This window comes from Pituophis catenifer, unplaced genomic scaffold, assembly GCF_029215685.1.
Source record: "Pituophis catenifer annectens isolate HBS135680 unplaced genomic scaffold, rPitCat1.0.hap2 SCAF_4, whole genome shotgun sequence".
Taxonomy (NCBI): domain Eukaryota; kingdom Metazoa; phylum Chordata; class Lepidosauria; order Squamata; family Colubridae; genus Pituophis; species Pituophis catenifer.
The window spans coordinates 90,841,690-90,857,257 of NW_027256884.1; the positions used below are offsets into that span (position 1 = coordinate 90,841,690).

The 15,568-nt window shown below is 39.9% G+C and overlaps 1 protein-coding gene across 1 annotated transcript in view; it reads right to left on the reverse strand.

Annotated features, from left to right (window-relative positions):
* The window catches only part of IGSF3 (immunoglobulin superfamily member 3), a 111,186-nt gene that overhangs the window by 6,997 nt on the left and 88,621 nt on the right, over positions 1-15,568 (reverse strand). The window contains exons 7-8 of the mRNA XM_070943718.1: positions 2,404-2,814; positions 111-518 (exon numbers count right to left, since the gene is read on the reverse strand). Of these exons, the coding sequence (XP_070799819.1) occupies positions 111-518; positions 2,404-2,814 (819 nt within the window). The remainder of the gene's footprint in view (positions 1-110; positions 519-2,403; positions 2,815-15,568) is intronic.

Sequence of the window (15,568 nt, forward strand, 5' to 3'; positions counted from 1 at the left end):
GTAAGTTAATTCAGCGCAACCAGATAGTTCACAGAGTAATTTGCAGTGAGCAGAAATTAAGCTGCTTTCTCCAACTGTGAAGCAACCCTCCAAGTAAACAAATACTTTACCTGGCTTCTTCACCAAAACTGTTGTCAGTCCAGACATATCTTCTGCCCTTTTGTACCAGGTATTCATAGGATTCAGCAGCCACTCTTCCACTCGACAATCATAGGTCCCACTGTCCTGCAGTGTCATGTTCTGGATAGTAAGAAGATATAGACCTGGCAAAGGACTTTCCAGGTGCAGCCTGCTCTTTAAACCATTTAGAGTAGCTAACTCTCCATATAAAAGAGTGGCCTGCCTTGTCAGCTTTACAACTGCTTCTTTCTCTGGCTCACCAGATTTCCACATATACCATTCCACTGATAACTGGGAAGCTTGACTGCTCCGGTTAGTGACTAGACACTCTAGTGTTACCCATTCATTTTCTAAAATGGTTAGGTTCTTTTGGCTCTTGTTGACTTCCAAGAGATTATCTAGGAAAATACAAGAAAATAATTATTAACTGAAAAAGACCAGCCCAAACATTAGTTACAATTCTACATATTCAACTTTGCTTTGATATTCTTTATGTATTTATCTATAACTAACAGGTAATATAGAAAGTCTACATACCCCTGTTAAAATGCAGGTAATATGGATTCTTATGCAATAGCACATGGGAATGCTGTAGCTACAACATCCACTAATAAAACTGAGGGATTGCAAATGTACCAGTCAGAATATTTGGAGTAGCAGGCAGAGATTAAGAACTTTCCTTATAGTTGCCTTATTAGGACATAACTTCCTCCTTAGAATTTATAAATTTATAATTTCTGTTTAAAGGTAAAGGTTTCCCTTGCACATATGTGCTAGTCATTCCCAACTCTAGGATCTCTATTTCAAAGCCGAAGAGCCAGCGCTGTCCAAAGACGTCTCTGTGATCATGTGGCTGGCATGACTAAACACCAAAGGCACACGGAACGCTGTTACCTTCCCACCAAAGGTAGTCCCTATTTTTCTACTTGCATTTTTTACATGCTTTCGAACTGCTAGGTTGGCAGAAGCTGGGACAAGTAATGGGAGCTCACCCCATTATGCGGCACTAGGGATTTGAACCGCTGAACTGCCGCCCTTTCGATCGACAAGCTCAGCGTCTTAGCCACTGAGTCACCGCATCCCTAAAATTTCTGTTTAGTATTGTGCTATTCCATGATCTTAATTATATAATTGCTAGTTGTATTTTTTTATTTATTAGAGTTTATTTGTCAAATTGAGTACTTTCATTGGATACAGCAAGCAAAAAAGAGATTAAAACATAAATAAAAATTTAAATTGATTAAGTGTGATTTGCTTTACAGTGCTAACTGGCTATCAATATGATTTTTGGATAACATGATCACAATTTTTTCTACATGTTGCGCTGAGTAGCATTGAGGTTCAAAGGATGTTTGGAGCTGTAAGACTGAAAAATTTAAGATATTATGGCTTGCTCCATGCATAAAATATTCCTCTAAATAAAGCATCTTCAGCAACTGGTAGTGATAAAATCTATATAAAGCCATTGCATATAACACAAGCTCAGACACTATAATGCCTAGAACTAGTAGTCTTCATCTAATGTTCTATAAACTCCCATATGACAGTTTTTGTTTTTAAATTGAATCAGGTTTTTTTTTCATGGATTGGATATTTTCCTGCTTCCATTTCTCCTCATAAATTAATCCTCTGCTTATGACTATAAAGCTATCTAACACCTGGTATTCTCAAGTTGTGTTTTGACTGCAGCTCCCAGAATTCTCCAGCAATCAAATTTTGTTTTTATGAGAGACAGATATTTTAAGTGATAATAGGTTGTGCCCTACATACTGTGATGTAGGAAATAGATTAAAAATATAGAAGGTTTTCTAAATACTTCTAATTCTAAAATCAGCAACCTAAGTTGTTATATTCAAGGACTTTTCTGAAAGCTTTTATCGAGTAGTTTTATTAAATAACAGGTTGCCATGGAATCAGGGAGAGATAAATAAATTGATTGGCATTCCACAAATTGAGAGATAAGAGAAGTAATGTTTATTACAAGACAAAACTTGGCAGGACTGGTCAACTATGCATTGGTCCAGAAAGCTGCTTCGCATTTGAAGTTTTAATGCTGTTAAGGACAACAAATTCCAGCCAGTAGAAAATAAGAATATCCCTTTAAATTGTTAGAAGTTGCCACAAATCAGTATTGGAGTTGGTGGCATATAAACAAACAAACAAACAAACAAAATGACCAGGAAAGGAAAAGAGAAACCAAGCACTATTTACATGCAAAGATTCCAGAGCTCCTCCATTCCCATCTATTTAAAGATAGTCTGCTTAGCCCTTGAGAAATATTACCTGGTAACTTGACAGTGACTTCAGTCCGGCCAGAAACCTCCTCTGCCAATTTATACCAGGCATGGTTAGGATTGAGCAGCCACTCTTCCACATGGCAATAGTAGCTACCGCTGTCACTGACCTGTGCCCTCTGCACTGTCAGACTGAAGAGACCCCCAGAGAGTGACCTCTCAAACTGCAATCTTCCCTTTAGCCCTTCTTCTTCCGCGTAAGTGCCATACTCAAATACAGAACTGTGAGTGGTCTTCAGAATGAGCTTCCCATCCGTGTCTGAGGGTCTATGAACATACCATAGGACTGCAAAATGAGAATCTGGGCTGGTTTGAGACTTGACAGAGCAATTCAGAGGGATAGGCTTATTGGCCACAAGAACTATACTCCGCTTTGATTTGCTGACTTGTAGCTTTGTTACTTGGAGGTGGGGTAATGGAGAAGAAAGAGAGAGAAAATGCATGGATCAATTAAATATAGTGGAGACTTTACTATTGTGTTAAGAATATGATACAAACTGTTATTATACGCAAAATAATGTAATGCACTTTGCAGCTATTTATCAATGCTATACTCAGCTGTAGATATACAATGTAAGCAATCTTATGTTTAACCATAGTTAATATTTATATAAACCTTTTCCCTATCTTTAAATGTTTGTTACCTAAATCATCAATTAATAATCTCTAGTTAACACTATATAAATAACACTATACACAGATAATAAAATGTATTACTTAGTTCTTACAATACAATATTTTTTTTAAAAAATGTATCAGTTAAATAAAGAAAAACTTCCCAAACGTTTTAGGACAATATATATGCAGGGCATAAAATAGATTGCAAGATCAAGAAGATACAATTTTGTATTTCATTTTCCATTATTTGTATGCCATTTTAAGAAAAAAAGTTAATTTCTTATTTTACCCATACTCTTTTCTTTAACTTGCTTTTCCTTTTACCACCAAAATGTAAACAAATAGAATTTGGAGCTAGCACTTCAGAATAATCAATCATGTAAACAGATTTTCTTTAACACAATTTATAGTAAGGTGTGAGTATCAGTTATAATAAAGAAAATTAGAGATTCCAATAGAATTCTAATTCTCAAGCCATTATCTAGAATACAATAATCAGTTTTATAAACTATTAAATAACCTGTGACTTGTTGGTCATCCTTTCAGATATATTTCCTCACTTAAACAGAGAATACACAAGTCCAAATTCCTTGCCATCATCCCTCTGTCAGCCATGGCCACATGATCCCCATTGACTTTTTCCCTGCAAGCTTCCCAAACTTCCCCATTGACTTGTGGGAAGGTATCAAGGAACATTGCAAATGAGGATCACATGACTATAAAAGCATCGTGGTGGTGCAAAATAGCAACACCACAGTGCTGTTGAAATGGCAACAATTTCCAAAAATTTCATTCCCACTGACATAATAACGGGTCTTGATATTATGTAAGTTATCCCATTTGAGATACCTTGGCTGAAAAGGTTTTGACCTATGATGTACCATTTTATCCTGTTAAAGGTTACAGTCAGGAGAGTTTTAGTAGTACACAGATTCCCCAACAATTTGGCTCTTTAAAAGATCCCAAGATGTTTTAAAGTTGTAACACAATGTTACACTTGTAACACAGCAGGCTGGAAATACTTTAACTACTCTCTGACTTGTGACAATTAGTAAAGTATTTTCTACACATAATGTAAAAATAAAAAGTCCCCTGGAATACTAATTCAGGAACTTCCCCAATGTCTACATTGAAGGCAAAAATGTTGATAAGACATAGCGTGCATGCCCACACCCACACCCACATTCTAGACCAGGGCTTTCAAATTCCTGGCCCGCGGGCCGGATGCATCACGGGCTGGCCACGCCCCCAGCCGGTTTAGCAAAGGGGAAAAAATCCCAATACATCATGTGACAATGTGACTTTGACACTCCTGCTCTGGACTGACCTAAGGGTATTTCTGTTAATTTTCAAAACAATTATACATACGCATCTTTGCATTAAAAACCCCCACTCTATAATCCTTGCTTGCTCATCTGCTATAAAGATAGCAATAGAGAAGAAGGGGAGGGAGGAGAATGAGGAGAGGAAGAGGTAGTTCTCATGATACAGTAATAGGAGTTTGTCTTTCTAATATAGGTTTATGCATCTCTGCAACACATTAGGAAGTTCCCCTAGAGCCTATATTGCTACTGGCTTTAATCAGTATGCTAATAAAGACTAGAAAGCTGTGCTATGCAATGATGTGACATATAGAGGAGTGAAGACCTCCTCACTTCTCTCTAGAGAATTTACTTTTCAGGGAGGCTTAGGCTCATGCCAAGCAGATACTTTCTAACTTACTAGTTTAAGAAAATAACGTAGCTACCAAGTTCAAAAGAAAAAGGGTTATTCTTCCTGGCCCTGCCAGTCCTCCAAGTCTCAGAATGAAAAAGCAACCAATTCACAAAAAAAGAGAAAAAAACCTACCCTACTTCTCCCATTGCTGTTTCTACTCCCCTAGCTAACAGTTTATTTTTAATTGGTACTGGATTATTTCCTGGCACTGTTGCTAAGGAGCATCAGTTGCTATAACCTCGGTTGCTATAGTAACTATATGTTAAGTGTGGAGCTGTAACACTGCTATTAAAGCAGTACACATACAATCCCAAGCATTATGTCTCTTTACATATGTGTAGACCTAACATATCAGTTCCTATATCTGTGGGAATATGCTGCAATTGCATATAGCAAATACAGGAGCAATACAAATCCCCTCCCCATTCCCTTTATTATTTTTTTTCTTAAATTCATAGGAAGATAGAAAAACTAGAGTCCCTTTGATATCAACCCATCAACTGAAAAAAGAGAAGCCACAGTTCCCCAGTTGGCATCATGTTGTGATAGTTTTGCACCACCCTGTGGCCCATTATTGAAAAATTAAATGTTTTTGCTTTTGAATGACAATTATCATTATGTTGTCCAGAAAACTATGGAAATAATTTTGAAGGTAATAATTTTAATCAGGCTTGGGTCCAGTAGTTGGTGAAATTTCACATAACTCAGCTTCAAATTTTCATTGGGAAAACCTTGTCAGCTGATTACCAAAGTCCTGCAACCGGCTCTAATTTGAGGGCTGTACACTAATGGGTCTGCTTTCCATTTCCAATTGCTCTAATGCTGCTTAGTGTCCCTGCTTCTTTCTTTTACAGATGTTAATGGTAAAATGCACTATCTCATATGAAAGGCATCGGATCTCAATACAGTACACTAGGTTTACATTTTTAATGTTTCTTTGAAGGGAGCAGGCAATTTTTTTAGCCCAAGATAATACATTTTTGTCTTTTGAGTATTGCATTTCTGTACTGAAATACTCACACAGAGCACCAAAATATCAGCCTGATTTTTCATAGCAATGTAAGGTGTGAAAATGGAACATTAAGCTTGTGCAAGACTTAGGTACCCTTTCATATTTTAAAATCTCTCAGTCTTGCGACAAAGAAACAAACATGTCCATTGTAGGGGGTACAACAGGGTGCTGGCAAGCTAATATGACCTCAAGGCTACAGATTATTTACTTTTGCAGTAAAAAATGTTCATTCTTTCATGATCTGAAGAGAAATCTTCAGATTTCACTTTGCACTTATCATGGTATTAGCACATCACAGCATTATGGATGATCTTCTTGGAAGAGAATATATATTCTGCCAGGCAGGTACAATTTACCATTTGTGCTTGCCTGGAAAAAGTGAAAGCAACTATATCAGGATATTAAATGAGAGAAATCAAAGATAAATGGCATATCTATCATTGGCCACAACTGGACTTAGAAACAATTCATATTCAATGAAAAGTACTACAGTAGTATAAAGTTTACACAAAAAGGTATAGAAATTCTATTATGGGTGGTCAAAGAAATGTGTATTCCTTTAAGTAGATACTTAATGCATTTGAATCCATATAAAAAGTTATAGCTGTTTTACAATTTTCAGTAGCTCAGTTACCCTCTTGCTAGAAAGTATTATTTGCAATCTCTCTACCACCAGATCAATAGAGGAGATAGATAAATGTTGGCTCTACTTATGCTGTCAGTGACAATAAGAAACAAAGTCCTCTATACAGCAATAGTTCAATAACCAATGGCAAAAAACAAATATCTCAAGAAAATAATGAGTGTTCAATTATTTAATGAATATTCAGTCACTTGGAAAAAGTAAGCAAAGAATTTAAAAAGAAGCAGAGGACATGTATTGGCATCTGAGTTATCAAATCAAATTATGATTCTTTGTGGCCTTTATATATTTTAACTTAAATATTATTATATGAAACTGCACACTCTTGAATTCATAGCTAGGAAAATATCAATCACTATTTCGCTTGTTACCAAGATAAGGAATTTCCCTCTTTGTCCAAAAGAAAATGAATACAATGAACAAATCCATTGATCCAACTGCAATCTCAACACACACACGCCTCTCAACTGATTTGGGTATTGAAGGTTACAAACAGACAGAAGAAGTTTTAAAACATCATTTTTGCAGCTGAGGAAGACAAGTGAGAGAATCTAAAACATTTCATGTTTCATGGGCCACCCTGATTAGACAACTCTCTATGATCAAAATAAATATGCAAATGTAAAATGTGCCCTCAGTTTCCTTCCCGATAATACTAATTGATTCTTTTAAAATTCTTGAATTTGGAGGATAGAAGTCTTAAACCTGACACAGGTTATTAAATATTTTTCTGTTATTTTTTAATGCATATTCTCTCATGAATCAGTTTGGTCTAGTGGAGGGGTGTCAAATTTGATTTCATTGAGGGCTGCATCAGGGTTTTGTTTCACCTTGGGGGGGACAGGATGGGCATGGCCAGGATGGGCGTGGCCAACTTGACATCACTCGTGTTTGGGGATGCCTGTGGCCTGAGCCCTGTGCCAGCGAAAACTTGCTCCTAAGCTCTGTTTTTGGCTGGGATGGCCTCCTGCAACCCTCTGCCAGGGAAAATGGAGCTGGGGGGGGCCCACACAAGACCCTCCTGAGTGCTGTTTTCCCTGGCAGAGGCACTGTGGGCCAATTCTTTGCTGTTTCCAGGGCGGCCTTGTGGGCCAGATCTAAGCACCCCGTGGGCCGGATTCGGGCCATGGGCCTTGAGTTTGACATCCCTGGTCTAGTGGTTAAGGCACTAGGCTAGAAACTAGGAGACTGAGTTCAAATCCAACCTTAGCCATGAAAGCCAGCTGAGTGACTTTGGGCCAGTCATTTTTTCTCATTCCACTCCACCCCACTGGGATGTTGTTTTGGGGGAAATAGGAGGAAGCAGTATTAGGTATGTTTGCTACCTTGAATTATTTGTAAAAATAATAAAGGCGGGTATAAATAAATATATAAATATAAATAAGATAAAAAGAAAAAAAATCCATACCTGTCCCCTAATTAACCTAATAACTAATCTAGCTAAACCACTCGCAAAATGTTCCATATTGTAGTGAAAGACTTGTTCAAGAACTCAAAGAGAAGTGGGAGAGATGATGAGAAAAATGCTGATACATAGACACAGCAGCACTAAAACGTGATACAGAATGCCATGGGAAACCAGTATGTAATAAAGAGTCAAAGTCTATTTTGTCCTACTTTGAAGGTACTCTTCCCTGGAGGCTAACAATCTTCAAAGACAGCTTTCTCTTACAGAGAACTTATGAAATATCACAAAGTTTCCCAGTACTTGCCCTAGTTTTATAGTCTCTGACAGAATTTGGTGTTTTTGATGTAGGAAAATGAAGGACAACGGGTAGGTAACAACAAAAAGTTGAGAAGAGCTGTTATGAAGAATTCTCATTTGTATGTTCATGACACATATTTATAGTTTAAATGAATTTCAGAAATAGTCAGATTACTTTCCTCCATAATCTCAAAATTATGGCTGAAAACATGACATCATGTTTACTTTCACTCAGTTTTTCTTAGGAAGTATTACACAAAATAAACTTTGAATCTGGACAATTCATATTTGTCCCAAGCACAGTGAAGAAAGTTTGTAGTGACAATGCTTTCCCATTTATGTCATTAACATACAAATGAGAATTCTTTATTTGTAAGAGCTTTTCTCAATTTTTTGTTGTTGTATACTCAGTTGCTCTCCATTCTCCTGCATCAAAAACATCAAATTCTGCATGGGAAAGTTGGACTGAGGTGTGTTGATGCCTGGAGAGGTTTTGGCAAGTCCCTGCAGTTTTCTTGACAAGGGTTTTTGGTTTTTTTGGGGAAGTAGCTTGTCACTGCTCTTTTCTAAAGTTGAGAGAGTGAGTGGACACCCAGTTGGCTTTCACAGCTAAGGTGGGACTTAGAACTTAGGATCTGCTGGTTTCTAGTCTGGTTCTTTAATTACTACACTAAATTGGCTCCTGATGTATGTGTATGTTAAGATTATTTTCATTGTTCTTCCGGTTGACGTCGCAGCGAGACAGTCGGGGAAATAGCGGGCTCTGATGAGTCCCGTGAAAACCCCGGCTGCCGAACCGCCACCGATGGGTCTGAAGACTGAACCTGTCCTGCAGGGATGGGGAAAGAAGAGGGGTGCCTCAGAAGACCGAGAGGAACAGGCAAGTTCCTTGGAGGTCAGAGGGAACCCTCTATGAGTCGGCGGCAGCAGCCATGGCGGCTGCCACGAAGCTGGGCAACCGGGTAAGAAAAGTGCTGGAGGAAAGCGAAATAAAATGGAGCCTTTTGAAGCCGGGTGAGTGACAACAGCCCAGGCTTGTAACAACGTTTGGAGCTATATTAGTAACTAGAAGACCCCTAGCCTAAAACAGTGGCTAAGCAACAAAGAGGCTTTGGAAATTTTTTAAACTTTAACTTTAAAGAACAAAGACCCGAGAAACAACTAATTTTGGAACAGAACTAAGAGACTTAATTTATAGAGATATGGTAAAAGGACTAAACGCTTTAAAAATTTGAATTGGACTAAGGAAAAAAAGATTTGATACTTTTTTAACTAAAAGAAAATAAAGTGGATGGTTATACAATAAGAAATAAAATGGAGTCTTGCATGACTAATGGGAAATGTGGATTATAGAGAGACACCATCTGAGGTAAAGAGGAACTTTTTAACCTCCCTTTGTTATGAGAACTTTGAGTTCTACCAAAAAAAATAAATAAATAAAAAAATTACTGAACTGTGGAGGAGGATTTTTCTTTCCTGACTGCAAGCAGCTGGACTTTGGTGAAGAAAAGGAATCTACAATGGAACTCCTATAGTTAAACAAATAATAATTTGAATCTTGGTGCAGGAATAGAAGAAGGATTAAGTGCAGTCTTAAAAGAAAGAGATTTGATACATTATATCCGGAATAAAAATATGAAAAGAGATTTAATTGGACTTATGGAGAATAAAATTAAAAACTTGGAAAATGGAAGAAAATTTATGTTTGCAGACGAGGAAATGAAGATAATGTGATTAAAAATAAAATAAAGATGATTGTAATAAATTAAAGGGAGGCTTTTATAGAAATTAAGAATGTTAAATGAAACTAATTAATACATGTAAAGATATGTTTAATGCAAGAACTATGTTTTAATGGTAAAATGTTAAGGTAAAGAATAAGGGTGAATATGATTAATTGAAAATGCTAAAAGGAATTTAAAAATATACTTAAAAATATGTTTTAAGCAAGAACCATGTCTCAAGGTTAAAATTTTATGAATGCTATGAAAAAGGATAAAGAAAAATATGATTAAATGAAAAGCAATGCATAGATGGAGGGAAACAACAAAGAAAGGTTTAATAGAGATTGTTAAACCAACTATGAACATGCTGTATTTAACAGCCAAAAAGCTATAATATGCTGTATTGAACAGCCAAACAAATGGTCATGCTGGGTATCAGCCAAAATAAAACTTAATATGCCGTGTAACGGCCAAAAAACAAAAATAGAGATGCTGTGTTCAACAGCCAAACAAACCTGAAGATGCCGGGTAATGGCCAAAAAACAAAATTAATATGCTGTGTTTAACAGCCAAACAAAGGGCATGCTGGGTAATGGCTAAAAAATAAAAATACGCTATATTCAACAGCCAAAACAAAGGGTTATGCTGTAATTAACAGTCAAGAAATAGAAATGATTGGTTTAACATCAAAGATAATAAAAAGAGGTGGGATAATTAAAATGAGGTGTATGTTGAGAGTGATAGTTAAGATAAAATGCATGAGTTAGGTTTAATAATAATTAATTAATGAATGTTTAATCTGTTTAATATAACTGTATGATTTATATTATTAAAATATCCATCTAAGCAAATGAGAAAAATGAATTGATAACTGGTTAGGATTTAAGATTTAAGTAACGGGTTTTTGGGAATAATGGCATAGTTATATAGATAGATTTGCGGGAAATATTTGTTTAAAATACTGAGTTGTGTTAATTGAAAATAAGATTTGTTAATGATTTGTTTTAATTTGTGATGGGAGCAAAAGCTTCATTTTGAAAATATGTGTTTTATGATTTTTTTTTGTTTTAAAAAATAAATAAATAAAAATTTATCAAAAAAAAAGAGAGATTATTTTCATTGTTACATATGTTTGTAAGAATCCTGCTACCTGGGCTACAGGGGTGAAATGCTACCGGTTCGGGCTGGTTCGCCTGAACTGGTAGTAAAAAATGCTACTGGTTCACCAAACCGGTAGTAAAAATGTAAAAAAAAAAAAAAAAAAAAAAAAGTTCCGACGATCAGCTAAACGACGCGAGATTTTATATATACTTTTTAAGCATTCTTTTTACTACCGGTACTCCGGAACTGGTAGTTGAAAATGCTTTAGAAAGGAAAAAAAAGTTCTGATAATTGCGTGTTGCTCAGCTGATTGTCGGAACTTTTTTTTTTTTTTTTTAGTTTTTAGGCATTTTTTTTTTACTACCGGCTCTGGCGAGTAGGTAGTAAAAAAATGCTTTTAAAAGGTAAAAAAAGAGGGTCTGATGATCGCATGGCACAACTGTGATTGTCAGACCCTTTTTTTTTTACCTTCTAAAAGCATTTTTTTTACTACCTATTCGCCCGAGCTAGTAGTAAAAAAAGGTTTTAAAAAGTTTTTTAAAAGATTTCTACGATTGCACGCCACAGCTAATCACCCTCCCTCCACGTTGCTCTACTTACCTTCCCAAGCTTCCTTTTGGTGTGTACTGCGCATGCGTGCACGCAGTGCACATTTGGCACACGGCACACATGTGTGGCCAGCAAACCAGATTTCACCACTGCTGGTATTACTTCTTATATTCATCCATGCTTTAATACAATATATTCATCGTGTCTCCATTGTGTTTTGATATTTATAATAATTAGCAAGGACTTTGTAAACTTCCTTCCGAACATGCATAACTTTCATAATGTCAAGCTTTAGGGAAATATATTATGTCTCATAAAAGTTATTGTCAACGAAGGAGGAAATATCTAAGCCAGCATCCAAATCAAAGTGGAATGTTAAGAGTTTCCCTGACAAAGGTTCTGTTTTAGGCCCAGTATTCTTCAATATCTTCATAAATGACTTAGAATGAGAACTCATCAAATTTGCAAGCTCAGGATCCAAAAAAATCTTGACAGACTTGAACAATGGGCCCTATTGAACAAAATGAAATGTAATGTGGAGAAAAGCAAAGTTGTACACCTGAGCAGAAAAAACCCAAAGTTAGAAGTACAGATTAGGCTAAACCAGGGGTGGAATGCTCCCGGTTCGCATTTCTTTTAAAATGCTTTTAAAAGAAAACAAAAGCCTCTGACGATCAGGCAACTCAGCTGGGATCGTCAGCCTTTTAAAAGCATTTTTTTAACAACCTCTTTGGCTGAAGAAGTTGTAGAAAAAATGCTTTTAAAAGAAAAAAAAAGTTGGCCACGCCCACCCATTCACATTATTCCCCCCAAGCCATGCCCACAGAACCGGTAGAAACAAAAGGGGCGTTGGTCCTACCTGATACACACCTTCTCGTTGGGTGGAGACAGCAGCCAGTGTGGGTAATCCTCATCCAATCAGCCTGAAGGACTGAGTCTATCCACAGGATTAAATCCCACCCTTGTTGCTGGGTAGACCAGCTTTTGACAAAAACTAAGGACAGACTCGGTGTGTGGTCAAGACATGATAGAATTAGAGACAGAAACACGAGACCAGACTGGCACAGGGGGCGGTCTGGCTGCTGTCTCCACCCAACAAGAAGGTACGTATCAGGTAGGACCAACGCCTTCTCCATTGTGGGTGGAGACAGCAGCCAGTGTGGGACATACCCAAGTTTACTGTCCCGAGACCTTGGTGGGACCAGGCTGGTCCGGAACAACCTCCCTATAAACAACCCTCTGCAACACCTGCTGACCAAATGCTGCCTCCGCAGAGGCAAAAGAGTCAATTTTATAGTGACGAATAAAGGGAGTCAGTGAGGTCCACGTGGCCGCTCGACAAATCTCCAGCAGTGGAGCCTGAGTTGCCCAGGCTGCCGACGTAGCTGCGCTGTGCATGGAGTGGGCAGTCACATGAGAAGGTCGTGGCAGAGAACGGAAGTCGTAGGCCAAGCAATAGTCTGTTGGATCCAGCGGTCGATAGTAGAAGACGACACCTTAAGGCCCAAGGAGACAGGAAGGAAAGAGACGAACAAAGCCTCTGATCATCGGAATGTAGCTGTGCGCTTAATGTAGATGCAAAGAGCATGTCGGACATCCAAGGTGTGCCAACAACGTTCGCGAGGATGAGAGGGTCGTGGGCAGAAATTCGGGAGGATAAGCTCTTGAGAGCGATGAAACACGGAGTTGATTTTCGGCACGAAAGTAGGGTCCAGGCGGAGGACGACATGATCAGCGTGGAAGACGCAAAGATCCGCCCTGGTGGATAGGACAGCCACCTCCGAGATGCAACAAGCCAAAGAGATAGCCAACAAGAAGGCGACTTTACATGACAACAACCGCAAAGACGCTGTTCGCAGGGGTTCGTAGGGAGGCCCCATGAGGGACTCTAGAACCAACAGTAGGTCCCAGGTAGGATAGCGGTATAAGACAGGAGGAGACAAGTTAGTAGCACCGCGGAGGAAGCGCCGGATTAGAGGATGTTGAGCTAATGACGAGAGGGATCCGCAGGTAAGTACCGAAGAGATGGCCGCAACCTGGCGTCGTAGTGTGTTAAGCGAGAGGCCATCAGCAAATCCTTGCTGCAGGAACACCAGGACGTCCACGATCGAAGGCTGTAAGACAGGCACGCTATTCCTGTCACACCAAGAACAGAAGGCCCGCCAGGTGGCAGAATAGATTCTGTTAGTTGAAGGGCGATGGGAGGCCTGGATTGTTTGTATAATATCGCCCGGAATGTTAGCCATGCTCAAAGAGAGCTGCTCAACCGCCAAGCGGTCAGATTGAGCCACGTAAGGTCTGGGTGGCTCAATGCCTCCTGTGTCAGAGTGTCCGCTGTGATTGGGATGCGCCAGGAGGGAGCGACAGAAAGGGAAACCAAGTCCGCAAACCATGCCCTGCGTGGCCAGTGAGGAGCCAGGAGTATTACCTCCGCCCGTTCGTCCAAGAGCTTGCGGATCACTCTGGGGAGTAGGGATGCCGGTGGGAATGCGTATAGAAGGCCTTGTGGCCAAGGAGCTCGGAGGGCGTCGACAGCTTCCGCCTGAGGTTCTGGGAACCGGGTGATGAAGCGAGGCAACTGTGCGTTTGCTCGAGTCGCAAAGAGGTCCACAACCGGAGTCCCGAACTGAAGGGCCAGGCTCTTGAAGATTCGAGGATGGAGCCGCCACTCCGCATTGTCCACCTGTTGTCGGCTCAGCCAGTCCGCCTGAATGTTGTCAACGCCCGATATGTGTTCCGCCCGAAGGGATCCGAGGTGACGTTCTGCCCAGAGGCCGACTTTCAAGGCCACTGACAATAGAGACTTTGACCGGGTGCTCCCCAGTTTGTTCAGATGCGCCTTGGCCATTACATTGTCCATTAACACAAGGACATGGGCACCGGATAGTAGTTGACGGAACACTCTGAGAGCCAGGAAAATGGCTTGTAACTCTAGCCAGTTGATCGGACAACAAGCATCCACCTCGTTCCACACGCCTTGGGCGAATTGACCCTGACAATGCGCCCGACAGCCGCGGAGGCTGGCATCCGTTGTCACCACCACCCTCTGGGGCTCGAGGAAGAGGGAACCCGCCGAAACTGCCGGGGACCGCCACCATTGAAGGGATCTGCGAACTGCGGGTGGAAGCAGGATCTGACTGGATGATGTGCCTCTGCCCGCCTTCTGTAAAGGTTAAAGAACCACTGGAGCTCCCGGGTGTGGAGTTGCGCCCAAGGAACAATGGCAATGGCAGAAATCATCTTTCCCAAGAGTTGGTAAAGAACATACGGGGAGGCCTTCCGAGATCCCTCGACTTTAACTACCAAATCCCTCAAGTTATTCTGACGCTCTTGAGAGAGAAAAACTTTACCCTGCAGCGAATCAATTAGGGCCCCCAAATGAACCAGGGAAGTAGAAGGGACCAGATGACTTTTTTCCAGGTTAATGGAAAAACCATGGGCAGCTAATGTTCTCAGAGTAAACTGAATATCCAGGGTAGCTTGGTGAGTGGAAGACGACAAAATTAAAATATCATCTAGATAACAAAGGAGCCTGATCGATGAAAGCCTGAGATAAGCGGCCAATGCCGCCAACACCTTAGTAAAGGTGCGAGGGGAGGACGAAAGCCCGAAGGGCAAAGCCCGATATTGATAATGCACCCCCCCATAACAAAACCGCAAATAACGTCTGTGGGACGGGAGAATAGGGATGTGCAAATAGGCCTCAGTAAGATCAATAGAAGAAAGGAGATCGCCCCTCCTAACGCCGTCAAGAATGTATTTAAGCGTCTGCATCTTAAATTTCCGGTACACTACGTACCGATTTAACCGTTTTAGATCCAGAATGGGTCTCCACCCCCCCGAGGACTTAGGCACCAGAAAAACTCGAGAATAGAATCCTGTCCCAATTTGATCAGAAGGGACCGGTTGGATAGCCCTGATCGAAAGGAGATGCTGAACCGCAGTGTCCATGAGCACCCTCCTTTCGGAGTTACGAGAAAGCAGACAGCAGACAAAGGTGCTCGGAGGAGGGAAAGAAATTCAATGGCCGACCCCAATCGTAAAGTGGCCAGGACCCATTTATCCAAAATGGACTTCTCCCAAGTG